Source organism: Sminthopsis crassicaudata, chromosome 1 (assembly GCF_048593235.1).
Source record: "Sminthopsis crassicaudata isolate SCR6 chromosome 1, ASM4859323v1, whole genome shotgun sequence".
Lineage (NCBI taxonomy): Eukaryota > Metazoa > Chordata > Mammalia > Dasyuromorphia > Dasyuridae > Sminthopsis > Sminthopsis crassicaudata.
Window position 1 is genome coordinate 722,719,376 of NC_133617.1, and position 16,302 is coordinate 722,735,677.

Consider the following 16,302-nt stretch of genomic DNA (forward strand, 5'->3'; position numbering starts at 1 on the left):
CAGACAAGTTAGCTACCACAGTGTTGGGAGATGGAGAGAATGTGTCTCCTTGGCTCTGAGAGCTTGAGCTCCCGCCTCCAGTCCTCTTGTCTTCTCTGAGTCTGTCTCTGAGCCTCTTCTGAGTCTGTCTCTGGCTGAGTTTGTCCCAGTTTATATGCAGTATACTGAGTATAAACCAATCATTATATCACTAGGGAACCATTATATGTTTTAAGATTAAATCAATCATACAGAACTAGAAAACTATTAATTACCATGCTAAACTAGATAACCATTGTTTTTATCAATTCCACTGACTTAACACCTTGTAAGAATCCTTGTTTCAAGTACAGAGTTCTGGCCCATAACATATAACAGTAAAATAGACAACTGTATGCAAGGAATATTTTCTACTGGGTACTAATTGATTTTATTGGCCTTTTCTCCTAATTTCCTTCTTTTTTCTTTCCTTCCTTCATTCTTCTTCTCGATTCTTTTTTTTTTTTTTTTTTTTTTTAATTTATTTTTATTTTATTTTATAATTATAACATTTTTTGACAGTACATATGCATGGGTAATTTTTTACAACATTATCCCTTGCACTTACTTCTATTCAGATTTTTTCCCTTCCTCCCCCATCCCCCTCCCCCAGATGGCAAGCAGTCTTATATATGTTAAATATATTACAGTATAATTTAGATACAATATGTGTGTGTAGAACCGAATTTTTTGTTGCACAGGAAGAATTGGATTCAGAAGGTAAAAATAACAGTTTACATTCATTTCCCAGTGTTCCTTTTCTGGATGTAGCTGGTTCTGTCCATCATTAATCAATTGAAATTGGATTAGTTCTTCTCTATGTTGAAGAAATCCACTTCCATCAGCATACATCGTCGTACAGTATCATTGTTGAAGTGTATAATGATCTTCTGGTTCTGCTCGTTTCACTCAGCATCAGTTGATGTAAGTCTCTCCAAGCCTCTCTGTATTTCTCCTGTTGGTCATTTCTTATAGAACAATAATATTCCATAACATTCATATACCATAGTTTACCCAACCATTCTCCAATTGATGGACATCCATTCATCTTCCAGCTTCTAGCCACTATGAAAAGGGCTGCCACAAACATTTTGGCACATACAGGACCCTTTCCCTTCTCTAGTAGTTCCTTGGGGTATAAGCCCAGTAGTAGTATGGCTGGGTCAAAGGGTATGCACATTTTGATTACTTTTTGGGCATAATTCCAGATTGCTCTCCAGAATGGTTGGATTCTTTCACAACTCCACCAACAATGCATCAGTGTCCCAGTTTTCCCACAGCCCCTCCAACATTCATCGTTATTTGTTCCTATCATCTTAGCCAATCTGACAGGTGTGTAATGATACCTCAGAGTTGTCTTAATTTGCATTTCTCTGATCAATAGTGATTTGGAACACTCTTTCATATGAGTGGAAATAGTTTTAATTTCATCATCTGAAAATTGTCTGTTCATATCCTTTGACCATTTATCAATTGGAGAATGGCTTGATTTCTTATAGATTAAAGTCAATTCTCTGTATATTTTGGAGATGAGGCCTTTATCAGAACCTTTAACTGTAAAAATTTTTTCCCAATTTGTTACTTCCCTTCTAATCTTGTTTGCATTAGTTTTGTTTGTGCAGAAACTTTTTAATTTGGTGTAATCAAAATGTTCTATTTTGTGATCAATAATGGTCTCTAGTTCTCCCTTGGACACAAACTCCTTCCTCCTCCACAAGTCTGAGAGGTAAACCATCCCATGTTCCTCCAATTTATTTATGATTTCGTTCTTTATGCCTAAATCTTGGACCCATTTTGATCTAATCTTAGTATGTGGTGTTAAATGTGGGTCCATGCCTAGTTTCTGCCATACTAATTTCCAGTTTTCCCAGCAGTTTTTGTCAAATAATGAATTCTTATCCCAAAATTTGGGATCTTTGGGTTTGTCAAAGATTAGATTGCTATTTTTATTCACTATCTTGTCCTGTGAACCTAACCTATGCCACTGATCAACTAGTCTATTTCTTAGCCAATACCAAATGGTTTTGGTGACTGTTGCTTTATAATATAGCTTTAAATCAGGTACACTTAGACCACCTTCCTCTGACTTTTTTTTTCATTAGTTCCCTTGCAATTCTCGACCTTTTATTCTTCCATATGAATTTTGTTGTTATTTTTTCTAGGTCATTAAAATAGTTTCTTGGGAGTCTGATTGGTATAGCACTAAATAAATAGATTAGTTTGGGGAGTATTGTCATCTTTATTATATTCGCTCGGCCTATCCAAGAACATTGAATGTCTTTCCAATTATTTAAATCTGACTTTATTTTTGTGGCAAGTGTTTTGTAATTTTGCTCATATAATTCCTGACTCTCCTTTGGTAGATATATTCCCAAATATTTGATACTATCGACTGTTATTTTGAATGGAATTTCTCTTTGTATCTCTTGCTGTTGGATTGTGTTGGTAATGTATAAAAATCCTGAGGATTTATGTGGATTTATTTTGTATCCTGCGACTTTGCTAAAATTCTGAATTATTTCTAATAGCTTTTTAGCAGAGTCTTTGGGGTTCTCTAAGTATACCATCATGTCATCTGCGAAAAGTGACAATTTGATTTCTTCATTTCCTACTCTAATTCCTTGGATCTCTTTCTCGGCTCTTATTGCCAAGGCTAGAGTTTCTAGTACTATATTGAATAGTAATGGTGATAGTGGGCAACCTTGTTTCACTCCTGATCTAACAGGGAAAGGTTCTAGTTTATCACCATTACATATGATGTTTACTGAAGGTTTTAAATATATGCTCCTTATTATTTTAAGGAATAGTCCATTTATTCCTATACTCTCAAGCGTTTTTAGTAGGAATGGATGTTGGATTTTATCAAATGCCTTTTCTGCATCTATTGAGATGATCATATGGTTTTTATTAATTTGATTATTAATATGGTCAATTATACTAATAGTTTTCCTAATATTAAACCAGCCCTGCATTCCTGGTATAAATCCCACTTGGTCATAGTGTATTATCCTGGGGATGATTTTCTGAAGTCTATTTGCTAATATCTTATTTAAGATTTTAGCATCAATATTCATTAAGGAAATTGGTCTATAGTTTTCTTTCTCAGTTTTCGATCTACCTGGTTTAAGTATCAGTACCATGTCTGTGTCATAGAAGGAATTTGGTAGGACTCCTTCAATCCCTATTTTTTCAAATAGTTTACATAGCATTGGAGTTAGTTGTTCTTTAAATGTTTGGTATAATTCACCTGTAAATCCATCTGTCCTGGGGACTTTTTCTTAGGAAGTTGGTTAATAGCTTGGTCTATTTCTTTTTCTGAGATGGGACTATTTAGACTACTTACTTCTTCCTCTGTTAATCTGGGCAAGCTATATTTTTGAAGGTATTCTTCCATTTCATTTAAGTTATCAAATTTATCGGCATAAAGTTGAGCAAAGTAGCTCCTAACTATTGTTCTAATTTCCTCTTCATTAGTGGTGAGTTCCCCCTTTTCATTTTCAAGACTATCAATTTGCTTTTTCTCTTTCCTTTTTTTAATCAGGTTTACTAAGGGTTTGTCTATTTTGTTGGTTTTTTCATAAAACCAACTCTTAGTTTTATTAATTAATTCAATAGTTTTTTTACTTTCAATTTTATTAATCTCACCTTTTATTTTTTGAATTTCAAGTTTTGCGTTTGTCTGGGGGTTTTTAATTTGTTCCTTTTCTAGCAATTTTAGTTGTAAACCCAATTCGTTGGCCCTCTCTTTCTCTATTTTATGCAAGTAGGCCTGTAGAGATATAAAACTTCCCCTAATTACTGCTTTGGCTGTATCCCACACATTTTGGTATGATGTCTCATTATTGTCATTTTCTTGGGTGAAGTTATTAATTATGTCTATGATTTGCTGTTTTACCCAATCATTCTTTAGTATAAGATTATTTAGTTTCCAATTATTTTTTGGTCTATTTTCCCCTGGCTTTTTATTAAATGTTATTTTGATTGCATTATGGTCTGAAAAGGATGCATTTACTATTTCTGCCTTACTGCATTTGATTTTGAGGTTTTTATGCCCTAGTATATGATCAATTTTTGTATAGGTTCCATGAACTGCTGAGAAGAAAGTATATTCCTTTCTGTCTCCATTTAGCTTTCGCCAAAGATCTATCATATCAAACTTTTCTAGTATTCTATTTACCTCTTTGACTTCTTTCTTATTTATTTTGTGGTTTGATTTATCTAATTCTGATAGTGCAAGGTTGAGATCTCCCGCTATTATAATTTTGCTATCTATTTCCTCTTGCAGCTCTCTTAATTTCTCTTTTAAGAATTTAGATGCTGCACCACTTGGTGCATACATGTTTAATATTGATACGGCTTCACTATTGATGCTTCCCTTTAGCAGGATATAATGCCCTTCCTTATCTCTTTTAATTAGATCAATTTTTGTTTTTGCTTGATCTGAGATGAGGATGGCTACTCCTGCTTTTTTGGTTTTGCCTGAAGCATAATAGATTCTGCTCCACCCTTTTACTTTTAGTTTGAATGTCTCATCCTGTTTCAGGTGTGTTTCCTGTAAACAACATATAGTAGGATTCTGACTTTTAATCCAGTCTGCTAACTGCTTCCTCTTTATGAGGCAGTTTGCCCCATTCACATTTATGGTTAGAAGGACTAATTCTATATTGCTTGCCATCCTATTAACCCCTGCTTATGCTTTTCCCCTTTCCTTCCCTTTTACCCTCCTATCCAGTATTAAACTGGTAAACACCACTTGCTTTTCACAGCCCTCCCTTTTTAGGATCCCTCCCCCACCTTAAAGATCCTCCCCTTATTTTATCCCTTTTCCTCGAAATTACTGTATTCCCTTCCCCTTAGCTTACTCCTTCCCTTTCACTTTTCAATGAAGTGGAAGAAGTTTCACCATAAATCGAATATGTCTATTGATACACGCTATGTTCATCTCCATCCTTTCTTTCTCTCAGATATAATAGGTTACCTTTGCCTCTTCATGAGATGTAGTACCACCACTTTATACTTTTTTATGATATAATCTCCTTTCCACCTCTAGTTTCTAAGACAAATTGTACATATGTTCTTTACATATTTTTTTTGACAGAAGTATAGTTCTCAAGATTTCTTTTTACCTTTTTTAGAAGTCTCTTGAGTTCTGTATTTGAAGATCAAACCTTTTATGTAGGTCTGGTTTTTTCATCAAAAATAGATGGAATTCATTTATTTCGTTAAATGTCCATCTTCTTCCCTGGAAAATGATGCTCATTCTTGCTGGGTAAGTTATTCTTGGCTGCATACCAAGTTCCTTAGCCTTTCGGAATATCATGTTCCAGGCCCTGCGTTCTTTTAATGTGGACGCTGCTAGATCCTGTGTTATCCTTATTGTGGATCCTCCATATCTGAATTGTTTTTTTCTAGCAGCTTCCAATATCTTTTCCTTTGTCTGATGGTTCTTGAACTTGGCCACTATATTTCTTGGCGTTTTGATTTTAGGGTCCCTTTCAGTAGGTGATCGATGAATTTTCTCAATGTCTATTTTACCCTCTGTTTCCAAAACGTCTGGGCAGTTCTCTTTGATAATTTCCTCGAAAATGGTGTCCAAGCTCTTTTTTTCCTCCCATTTTTCAGGGAGTCCGATTATTCTCAAATTGTCTCTCCTGGATCGGTTTTCCAGGTCTGTTGTCTTTCTGGTAAGGTACTTGACAGTCTTTTCAATTGTCTCATTTCTCTGGTTTTGCTTGACTCCCTCTTGGTTTCTCCTTGAGTCATTCATTTCTACTTGTTCCAGTCTAATTTTCAATGATGTATTTTCTTCACTCACTTTTTTTATATCTCTTTGTAATTGTCCAATTGAGTTTTTATCTTCTATGGAATTTTTTTCCATTGTATTTTTTAGAGAGCTGATTTCTTTTTCCAGCTCTCTAATCCTGTTTTCCTTGGAGTTGTTTACCTTTTCCAGCTCACTAATCTTGTTTCTCAATGATTTGATTTCTTTATCCATTCTGTCTTTGAATGCATGGGATGACTTCTCCAGGCTCTCTTTCCAAGCTTCCCTTTCCTTTTCCCATTTCTCTTCCAGCTCTCTTGTGAGAGCCTTTTTGATTTCCTCTATGAGGTTCTTTTGTATTGAGGAGCAGCTTATATCCCTCCCAGGGGATACATCTGGGGACAGTCTGTTCCTAGTCTCTTCAGCATTTGAAGTCTGCTCCCTCTCCACACAGAAGCTGTCAATGGTTAGAGCCCTTTTGAATTTTTTGTTCATTTTGTCAGAGTAGGAATCAAAGAAAACAAACTGACAAGAGAAACAATTGGTCTGTTTTGCGGGGGATAGGGCTGGATGGTATTAATGGGCTTCCTCTACAGACTGGGGGTAGGGCAGCAGAGAGCCACTAACAGAACAGCAATGACTGTACTGAGTCTGCGCTCTGAGGCTCCGAGAACGCACCGAGTCAGTCCAGGTGGGGGTTGGGGGTGGCCGGGCTCTGAGAGACGCTGGCTTTCTGGGGTTTTAATCTTCACCTCCAGTGTTTACACCCTCTCCACCGTTCCTGGCTTGCTGCCAAGACGGAGCATCCACACTGGGGCAAAAGCCCTTTCACAGAAACGACAGAGATCACACCCCTCCCCCTCCGGTCTGAGCTGTGTGAGCTGCCTGTCTTGCTCTGGCTGTCTGCCCTCAGTCTGCACCCAGTCTGATTGACCCTCCCCCGAACAAACACAGACCTTTTCTGGCGACTTTCAAGGATGTCTTCTCTTGGTGATAATTTGTGGATTTCTTTCTGGGTCAAGCATTAAGTCAGAGGCTTGTCATGAAGTAAGTTCTGAGAGAAAACGAGGAGCTCAAGCAGCTGTCTGCCTCCACGCCGCCATCTTGGCCGGAAGTCCCCCTTCTTCTCTATTCTTTAGCATGTACTAGCTACTTTGCTTAAGTGAAATAGTACATGATTGTAGCTCAAGGAGCTTAACATTCTAAAAGGGGAAATAGCAAATATATACATAATGCAATGTAGATTGAAGGGAAATTAAGAGACAAAGGCACAGTCCCACAGTATAGGTTAAAAGTCACCTCTCCTTCCTATGCTATGTAACTTTCCTCTCAATCTTCCTGTAAATCCTCTACAGGGTTCCAACAAATCAATTATATTTCTTCAGATCCCTTATTTTGTGTAAGTATCAATACAAGCTATCCATATCTCAATATGTGCTTAGCCAACCTCCCTTTCTCCTTCTAGAGCTCCTTGATATCTCTGTCCACTACTCAAAATCATCAAAGCCTTGCTTCTTTTCATTCATAAATTTGGAAACGGGCCACAAACAACTTGATGTAGCAGAGATTGAGGATTAGATTCTAACAGGGCTCTGCCACTTATATTTATGTAATTTGGAATAGATCAAATAACCTAACCCTTAGTTCCTAATCTTTAAAATTTGGGGATTGAATTCAATGTCATGTTAAGTACCTTCAAGCTTTAAATATAGGATCACAAGTGCTGATATTTGGAGATAAAGAAGCTGGGAGTTAGCTTGGGCATCTTCATCATAGAATTTGTCTCCCTGAAAAAAATTCCATAAAGGCTTTAGGTCTGCCATCTAGTGGTCACTGACTTACTAATTTGAACTAAAATTAGTAAACAAAACTAGAAATCTCAAGAGATTAAAAATAGCCCTCTATATTATGTGTGATGTAACCAAAAACATTTAGTTTTACAAAATATATAGAACTTAATAATATAAAAATGCATTGAAGTGTGGCTTTATTTTACCATTTGTTATCACAGATCACGCTATTGCACCCTCCATTCAACATTTCAAATTTATTTTCAGTTGGAGAAAAGAATCAGCCCTTTCCCAACACTTGTCAAGGGGAATTTCAACAGAAATAGAGAAAGGAGGGGAAATTAGCTGGTGTAGTGATAGGTACATCAGCCCTGAAGTCAGAAGAATCTGAGTTCAAATCCGACCTCAGACACTTAACATTTCCTGGCTGTGTGACCCTGGGCAAATCACTTAACCCCAATTGCCTCAGCAAAAAAAGAAAGAAAAGAAACAGAAAAAGGAGATTCTTGAAAGCTGGACAAATAGAATGAGTAGTAACTTTAAAGAGATATTTGTGTAAAAATGGATGGAAGAGGGGGAAAGGAGGGCATCCTTGATGTCAAATGACATAAGTTCTACCCAGGTGCCCTTGGTGTTGTCCTGTAGAGATATGGGGGAAAGTATTAGGTATTTAAATTTTTATTGTAATTAAATGTGTGTAATAGAGACTAGCACATGTTCATAGTGCATCAGCATGCTTGGCTGAGGCAGAATTGCCATGTGGAAGAAATTAGGCAACCTGTTTCCAGGAGAATTGTAATAGCATGTGATGGAAGGGCCTTGGAAAAACTTGAGCATGCATAAACATTCTGTAACTTGCTCCAGTCTGCTAACTACATGATTAGGAGAAGCATCTTTCAATTGGCTTCATATTTATAACTGGGATCATCTTCAAAAAAAGGTCTGAGTCAGCCACAGTCTTGTCTATTTGGTCATATTCTCTTTAACAGAATACTTAGATATTTCAGATTCCATTGGTGAGAGACGTACAATAAGGGCAAAAGTTTGGGCCATTCTGTCAAATCTACCACATGATTCTATGATTCCAGGACTTCTCTTATTTTGGAGTTTGTTATTTCCTTTTAAATGAAGAAAGAACAACATCCCAATATCCTAGTACCCAGGATTTTATCATCAGTTCAGCATGGTGCTCATAGGAGCACCAAAGGAATGTCCTTTGGGAATGGTTTTCTACATCCAACTCATCGATAGCTGGAGTGAGAACTCATCCAGAAGTAATATCATCTAAACATGAACTTATTGAAATTACTGCTATATAGGAATTGAGCTAAGTTTGAATCCACTCTTCCCAAAACCAAGATAGCAAATGGGAATATGTGTTTCTAAGTTAGGGAAAATGTTTGTAGGCTGTTCTTGGTTATCTCTTTGCAAAATTTAATTGATGTTAAGTGGTTACATAAAACTATAGTGCTAGTCACATGGACTTGACAGTGGAAATTTGAGCAAGTGGTAACAAAGAGACACCCACAAATCCTTCAGGGTATCCATGGCCCACTTAGGAGGAGATATGACAGGCATTGCTTTGGGACACTAAAACCAGGTAACACTCTCTACATATTAAAACATCTTATTTTTTAATATGTTTACTATGTCCAAGGCATCATGCTTGAATTTGAGAATATAAAACCAAGTCATTGTGGCTACAGTATATATGGAAAGGTAAGAAGAGGGAAAAGAAGGTAATAGGATTGTTATCTTCTTTTCCCATTAGCTATAAACATGATGTAGTTCAAATATTTTGTTTCATAATGCTGGGTTCAGTCTAGTTCTCCCAAAAGTAAGTTTGTGACAAATATTAATTGAGGTTAGTAATTCTTATAATCAAGTCAATGCAAATCAAATCAACAAGAACGAAATAAGTATCTACTAGATATCTGGCACTGGGCTAAGCATTGAGGATACAAAGAAAGGCAAAAGACAGTCCCTGTTTTCAAAAAGCTCATCAGTATGTGAGCTTTGTATGATGATATTATGAACATTTTAGCAGGGAAATGACTAAATGGGAAAGCCAAAATATATTTCTATAGACTGTCACCTTGTACAATCCAATTCAATTTGATAACTCTGAATTAAACATCTATAATGTATTAAGTGCTAATGATACAAAGACAAAAGCAAAAAATATTGCCGGTCCCCAGGGAGCACATATTTTATTGAGGAAATATAACGTTTAAACAGAAATGAAATACAAGTTAATATGAGAAGGGAGAAAGCTCTAATAGCTAGAGGGAATCAAAAAGAGAATTTCTAGATGGTGCCAAATGAGCCAAACTTTGAAGGAAGCTAAGAATTCCTAGGGACAAAGTAAATGAGGAGGGGGAAACTTCCTAAAATTTAGAGCAATTCAAAAGTGAAATAGACAGCTTTAAAAGATTATGGCTACATGCTCACTTATTAGATATGTCACAGTAGAAATCAATTCTGCATGTTAAGGTTCCCTCCAGCTTCCAGATTCCTTAACTGTGATTCTGGGTACCTTCCAGGAATGGCGAATGAACTGGACAATATGATAGAGGTGGGAAATCATATTGGATTCATAGGAATAATGAGTATGTGGAAAGTTGTAATGTAAGATAAACACTATGGGCGCCATATTGCAAAAACCAGACTAAGGAGTATGAATTTTATTAAGGAGCTGTTGAAAGATTTTGAGCAGAGCCATGACATGACAACATTATTCTTAAGGAAGATATCTGGCAATGGGCTAAGTAATGAATTGGAGAGGAGATAGAGTGGGTGGGGTAGAATGTTAAGATGTTGCAATAATCAGAAATCAGGAAGATGGAAAATCAATTTAGGGGGTGGTTGGAAAATGGGAAATTAGTTAAGGGGGTGGTTGCTCAGAAGCCAAAGGAAAGAAAAGTATGCATAAGAAAGAAATGATCAATAACTTCATCCCTTCTCAAACATCCCATAGCTCTCATTCTCTTCTACCTTCTCAGTTGACAATTTTGATTCATCTTTCACAGACATAATTTACCTAGAGGTCATTTACCCAGAATCATTTCTCCTCTCCTTTCATATCACTCAATAATTTCTATCTCCTTCTCCACCCCTGTCTCACATGAAGAGATGACCCCTTTTCCTTACAAGCTACACTTCTCTACATGGACAAAATGTTCCTATTCCATCTCATCTTCTCCAGTATATTGCTCCTTATCTCTCCCATCTCACTTATCTCCAGTTTCTGCTTGTAGACATCCTCAAAAATCCCTCACTTGATCCATCATCCATGACTGCTAGCTATTATCTTCTATCTCTCCCCCCTTTCATAGTTAAATTCCTTGATATGGTATCTACAACTCCATTTCCTTTTCCCTCATTTATAACTCTCTACAGTCTAGTTTCCAATCTTATCACTCAATCCATGAGAAGTACATGCTCCAAAAAACATAAAATAACCAAGTGGCGGGCCTTCTCTAAGAGAATTCCTTAGCAGTGCCATCCTTAGGGTTTTCTTCTCTAGTATTCTCAAAATTGAGCTTTCCAGGACCTAGCCTTCTACAGTGTGTGTGCAAGTGTCCACACATGCTCGCATGCATTCAAGAGAGTACTTTGGCAGTACCAAATTCCTGGACAAAAAAGGAAAACCTTGGATTCCAGATTAACTGAAAAAAGAGTCTCTGGTCTCCTATCTTTTCTCAGAAAGAGGGGAAAAAAATAGAACAGGGGGAAGGGTCCAATCAAGGGAAAGTTTACCTCATAAGCTAGAACAATGAAATGATATATTCTATGGCAGCCAGAGCCATCCAAAAAATTCCCTCTCAATTCCATTGAGTCCACACAGGTGAAATGGGTATGCCTACATCCTTTAAAAGGAAGATGCCCTCAAATACTTAAAGGTTCATCTATTTGTAAACTAATCAAGTTGATCTGAGAAATTTTCTGATAAATATTCAGTTCCATTAATAGAAGTAATGATGAGACATAAAGGGGCCATTTTTTCACAGCTTGCAAATTATAGCCACTTACATAGCTCCTGAATAACTAAAGTTGATTAGCTACTTAGGTCTAACATGCAAATCAATACAGAGGCTTATGGTTAAGTAGAGTATGTGCTGAATGTATAATCAGAGAATCTGGTTTCAAATCCTGACACTGCCAATTACTAATTGCGTAATGTTTGGGCACATCACTCAATCTCTCCATCTTTGTTGTTTGCTAACTATATACTAGGAAGTTAGACTAGATAGTTTCTAAGGTTCTTTCCAACATTCGATTTATGAACCCATGATCCTAACTTGTAGCTTTCAGACTCTTGAAGGACTGTTATGAGGATCTTTAAATCCAAATAAACACCAAGCACTGGCATTTTGCCATTATGCATTTTCTCAGTCAATGTGATATTATGTGGCTATTTTCAGGGTATTTTGAGGTTAAAAGTGTCCTTGTACTTGAAGAAATTAAGAATTGGTCCAGAAACTAAACTAACACGTTTATTTATCTAATATAAATCACTGGCTTCTGATCATTCATGTACTTTCTTTTACCTCCTGTCTTCATTCCCTCCTCCCATGGCCTGGGTTTTTCCTTAGAAAAAATGAACTGTGCTTGGGGAAAGCATCACTATCATGCTTCCTTTCCCTTTGTATAAAGATTCAGAGGAAAGTACTGAGTCTTTAGACCTCAAAAATGTAAACATCTGTCCAGTCTGACAGTTTTCCAAAAGGACTCAGAGGATAAGCTATCTCCTTGTAACATAAGTATCAAACGATTAAACTGAAGACAATGAAGACATTTCCTTCTTGGAAGCATCAGGAGCAGGAGCAAAAGTCAGCTTGTGACACTGTTGGAAAGACTTCCTAATCCTTGGGATTCACAACCATTTCTGGCACTAAACTCAACTTGAGCTATCAAAAGCATATGGCTGAAGATTACAGTAGTGGTGAAATGTTAAGACCATTTTCTAAAGGTCAAGACCTAAACTAATGTAGACTGTATCCGTGTTCTCTTGGGCTAGAGAGACTTATAAGGGTCATCACTATGACATTGCTGCTTCTAAGCAAAGCCAAGGGACTTTTTAAAAGTAAAGGTTAATGGGGAAACCACGTGATGAAATGGAAACAGCATTGGGTTAGGAGTTAGAGGGCCATCTCCAGGCCTGGATTCCTTGCCCATAAATTTTGTTTGGATTAGGTGGATCCTCACATTTCCTCCTGCTCAAATTTATGGTTCTAAACTCAGAACCCTAATGAAAGAGATTATTGTGTGAGTTCTTAAAACCATATTAGCACCAAGTATTGTTATTTTGTCAACATATATTTTCTCATATATCAGTGGATGCTGAATTTAACAGATATTGAGTGGATGGCTGCAAAAATTTTTTTTCGATGTTAAAAAAAAAGTTTCTCTTACTTGAAGAAGCTGCGGTCCATTAGTGCTGATATGAAATTGGAATATTACTGAGTTCTAATCTTGTCACTCTCGATATCAGTTGTGTTAAGATATTGGACAGTTTGATCTTTGTACTAATATTGTTAATGCTTCTGCAGCTACAAAGTTACCTGATTTGAGGTAAGTTAAAGGAGAGAACACAGATGTTTGAAAAGACAGATGGACAGAGGCAACTGGACAGTCTCCTGCTTCAGCGTGCTCTCTGCGGGGTGGAAGCGGGCCATGGATGTAGGGACCAACGGTCAGTTATGTAGTCTGCAGGGGAGCAGACACGCTAAATGTGGGCACACCCTCCCGCTAAAACAGGGACTCCGCAGACAGCTGCCCTCCCTCTTGGAAGAACTCTGGTCCGCTGTGTGCGAGTGGACAGACGCCTCCAGCGGCCCACCTGCGCACCTGTGTTCCCTGGGGCTGCGGGGACTCTTCCCCATCACTCGCGCTCGCGCCTGCCGGTCAGCACGCCCTGCGCTCTGTCTGGCTCGCGCTGACCGTGCACGCGCCAATCCCCCCTCGCCCCTTCTCCCCGTACCCACTCCCTGCACCCCCACCGCGCGGCTCTTTGTGCCCGGCCCGGCCCCGGGCGAGCTAGCGCCCTGGCAGCAGCCTGGATTGGGCTGGCCTTGACCTCTGGGCGGGCGGACGGCCGGGGGCGGTGCTGACCCTGCTGCAGGACGGGCCCCGGGCCCCCTACGTGGGGCGGAGCCGAGGGCACCCACAGGCAGCAGAGGGCGGGGGGCGGGGAGGAGACGGAGGGCGGGCGCGGGCGGGGGCTGGGGGGGAGGTGACTCAGCCCCGGCAGCCGCGGCCTCCGCTGTGCTGCTGCCTCCGCCACCGCTGGCGCCTCCGCCGCCTCCGGCTTTCTCGGTGCGTGCCTCTGCTCGCTCCGCTGGCCGGGCGAGGGGAGAAAATGGCGCTGCCCCCGGCCGCCGCGGCGGCGACCCTGAGCCCCCTGGAGCCGCCCGGGCAGCCCGACGCCGAGGAGCCGCTAGCCATGAAGCGCCTGGCGGAGTTGAGGCCGGAGCCCGGCGGGGTTCCCCTGCACTCCCCCTGGACCTTCTGGCTCGACAGGTGAGGCCAGGCCCGGGGCAGGAGGCCAGGCCGGGCTTGCTGCACGACCGCGGGTTCCGGCTCCGGGCTCCGGCTCCGGGCTCAGTCCCCGCTGGCCCCCAGCGGCCCTAACGGGGTGGGGGTAGGGGGAGCTTGCGCCGCCGGCCCCGCCCCCAACGGGGCGGCCCAGCCCAGCCCAGCCCATCACAGCCCTCGCCGGCCCGCCCGGCCCACCCCACCCGGAGCGCCGCTGCCGGGGCCCGCTTTGTCTCCCCGGCTGGCTGACCCGCCCCTTTCTTCTCCAGAGCCTGCTCTCTAATTTCTCCTTTGAGCCCAGAGTCTCTTTCCCCACCCCCAGGTTCTCTTCTCCGAACTCCTGGTCTCCTCCGAGTCTCTGCACTCTCCCTCCGAGTCCGCGGGACCAGGTCCTACCGCCGGTCCCGCCCTTCTCCTGCTCCCCGCCTCTGCCTTTCTTTCCTTTCCTGCTCCAGGTTCGGAGCTATCCCTTCCCCAGCCCAAATTCCCTTACTCTCTGGGTCCCCGATGGACTAAACTCCTCCCACTCCTACCTGGTCCTCTTCTCTCCCTAAAGCTAATTCTACACCCAGAACCCCTCCTCTCCCCCCAGCCCATCTTCATTTTTCCCGTCCTCCCCGTTACTTTGCCGTTTTAAAAAGGTAAAGCAGCCGAACTCATGCAACGGGACACTACCAGGGAGTAGCCTCCTGGCCTGGCAAATGCCCCAGAGCCTTGAATGCCTTGCCTCGACTCTCCAACCCCATCCCTCTGGCTTCCGGTGTCTGATCCTGTCCTAGTCCAGGCTGTAACATGAAACCTTTGGAAACTTACTCGGGTTCAAGTTGGTCTGCTCAGTTATTACTTAGCCCTTGTCGGGGTGGGGTGGGAGGAAGGATTTAGAGAATTCAAATCTGTAAAAGTTTCTGCAGCCTCAGGTCACTTCAAATATCAACAAACGCTAAGAGCACCAGACCAAAATTGAAGTAATAGGTCCGGCTAATAAAATAGACACTTCTGTTAAATTCTGACTACTTCTACTTTCAAATACGGAAAATGGGCATAATAACCAATCTTACTTGCCACCTGGAGTGACTGTAAGGAAAAAGTGAAATAGATGCAAAAACTTTTGGAAAAGTTAAAAGTACAGTGCAAACAGGAGATGACAGTTTATTATTACCTTTGTAGCAGGGTTTGGTGTGTTAGGTCTTGAGTGTGTAAAGCAGAAGTTTCATCTCAAAACTCTTTAGTAATTTGGTTCTCAAAGATATTATAGAAGAAGAAAATGATGTCCTCCCTAAAAGGCTAACCAAAACACATTTATGGAAATGTTGTGCAGAGGATCTATTATGACTAATGACTAGGAAAAAATCTTCCGTGAAAGTGCTTCTATAAAAATCTCTTAGGGTAGGCAAGTGTTTAATTTCAAAGGCATTATCTAAAATAGTTTCTTGAGGAACAACAAAGGTTATTGTCTTCCAAATTGGAAAGGATAAGCTGTTCTCACGAAGTTAATATTTTGTTTTAGTTTCTTCAGAATGGATACTTAGACCCATAGGCCAGTCAGTTTTTCCAGATTCTCGGTTTAATTGGGGAAGGGAATGAATCCATTCTTCTGTTTTCCAAAACATTTCAATTTGATTACTTTTGTATAAGACGCAGAATTCTAATAAAACATTTAACTGTCATTATCACCCTTGCCTAAATTAATTTTCCCAAGAGGTAATTGCCTCTATCTCATTGCTTTCAAAGGTGTAGATACAAAGAGAACTTAAAACAAAAATAATAACAATTCTTTATTAGGTATTTACTCTTTTTAGCAATATAATCTGGTATTCAAGGAAGGCAAGTATTATAGTCAATAATGAATTTTTTTTTTGCAGTTTTATTTTTTATTTTTTTTTAATTTTAATTTTATTTTATAATTATAACATTTTTTGACAGTACATATGCATGGGTAATTTTTTACAACATTATCCCTTGCACTTACTTCTATTCAGATTTTTTTCCCTTCCTCCCCCAACCCCCTTCCCCAGATGGCAAGCAGTCTTATATATGTTAAATCTATTACAGTATATCCTAGATACAATATATGTGTGTAGAACCGAATTTTTTGTTGCACAGGAAGAATTGGATTCAGAAGGTAAAAATAACAGTTTACATTCATTTCCCAGTGTTCCTTTTCTGGATGTAGCTGGTTCTGTCCATCATTAATCA

At 39.8% G+C, this 16,302-nt stretch overlaps 1 protein-coding gene across 2 annotated transcripts in view; it reads left to right on the forward strand.

The window, feature by feature from the left end:
• Positions 1-13,801: 13,801 nt before the first annotated feature.
• Positions 13,802-16,302, forward strand: part of EIF4E3 (eukaryotic translation initiation factor 4E family member 3) — a 48,208-nt gene continuing 45,707 nt past the window's right edge. Inside the window, exon 1 of one of the 2 annotated variants that reach the window (XM_074284102.1) lies at positions 13,802-13,887. Coding sequence is in view for 1 of the 2 variants with exons in the window: in XM_074284101.1 (XP_074140202.1) it covers positions 13,931-14,091 (161 nt within the window). In the remaining variant the exon portion in view is untranslated. Of the gene's footprint in view, positions 14,092-16,302 lie in introns of both variants that reach the window. The other variant, XM_074284101.1, reaches the window with a different exon arrangement.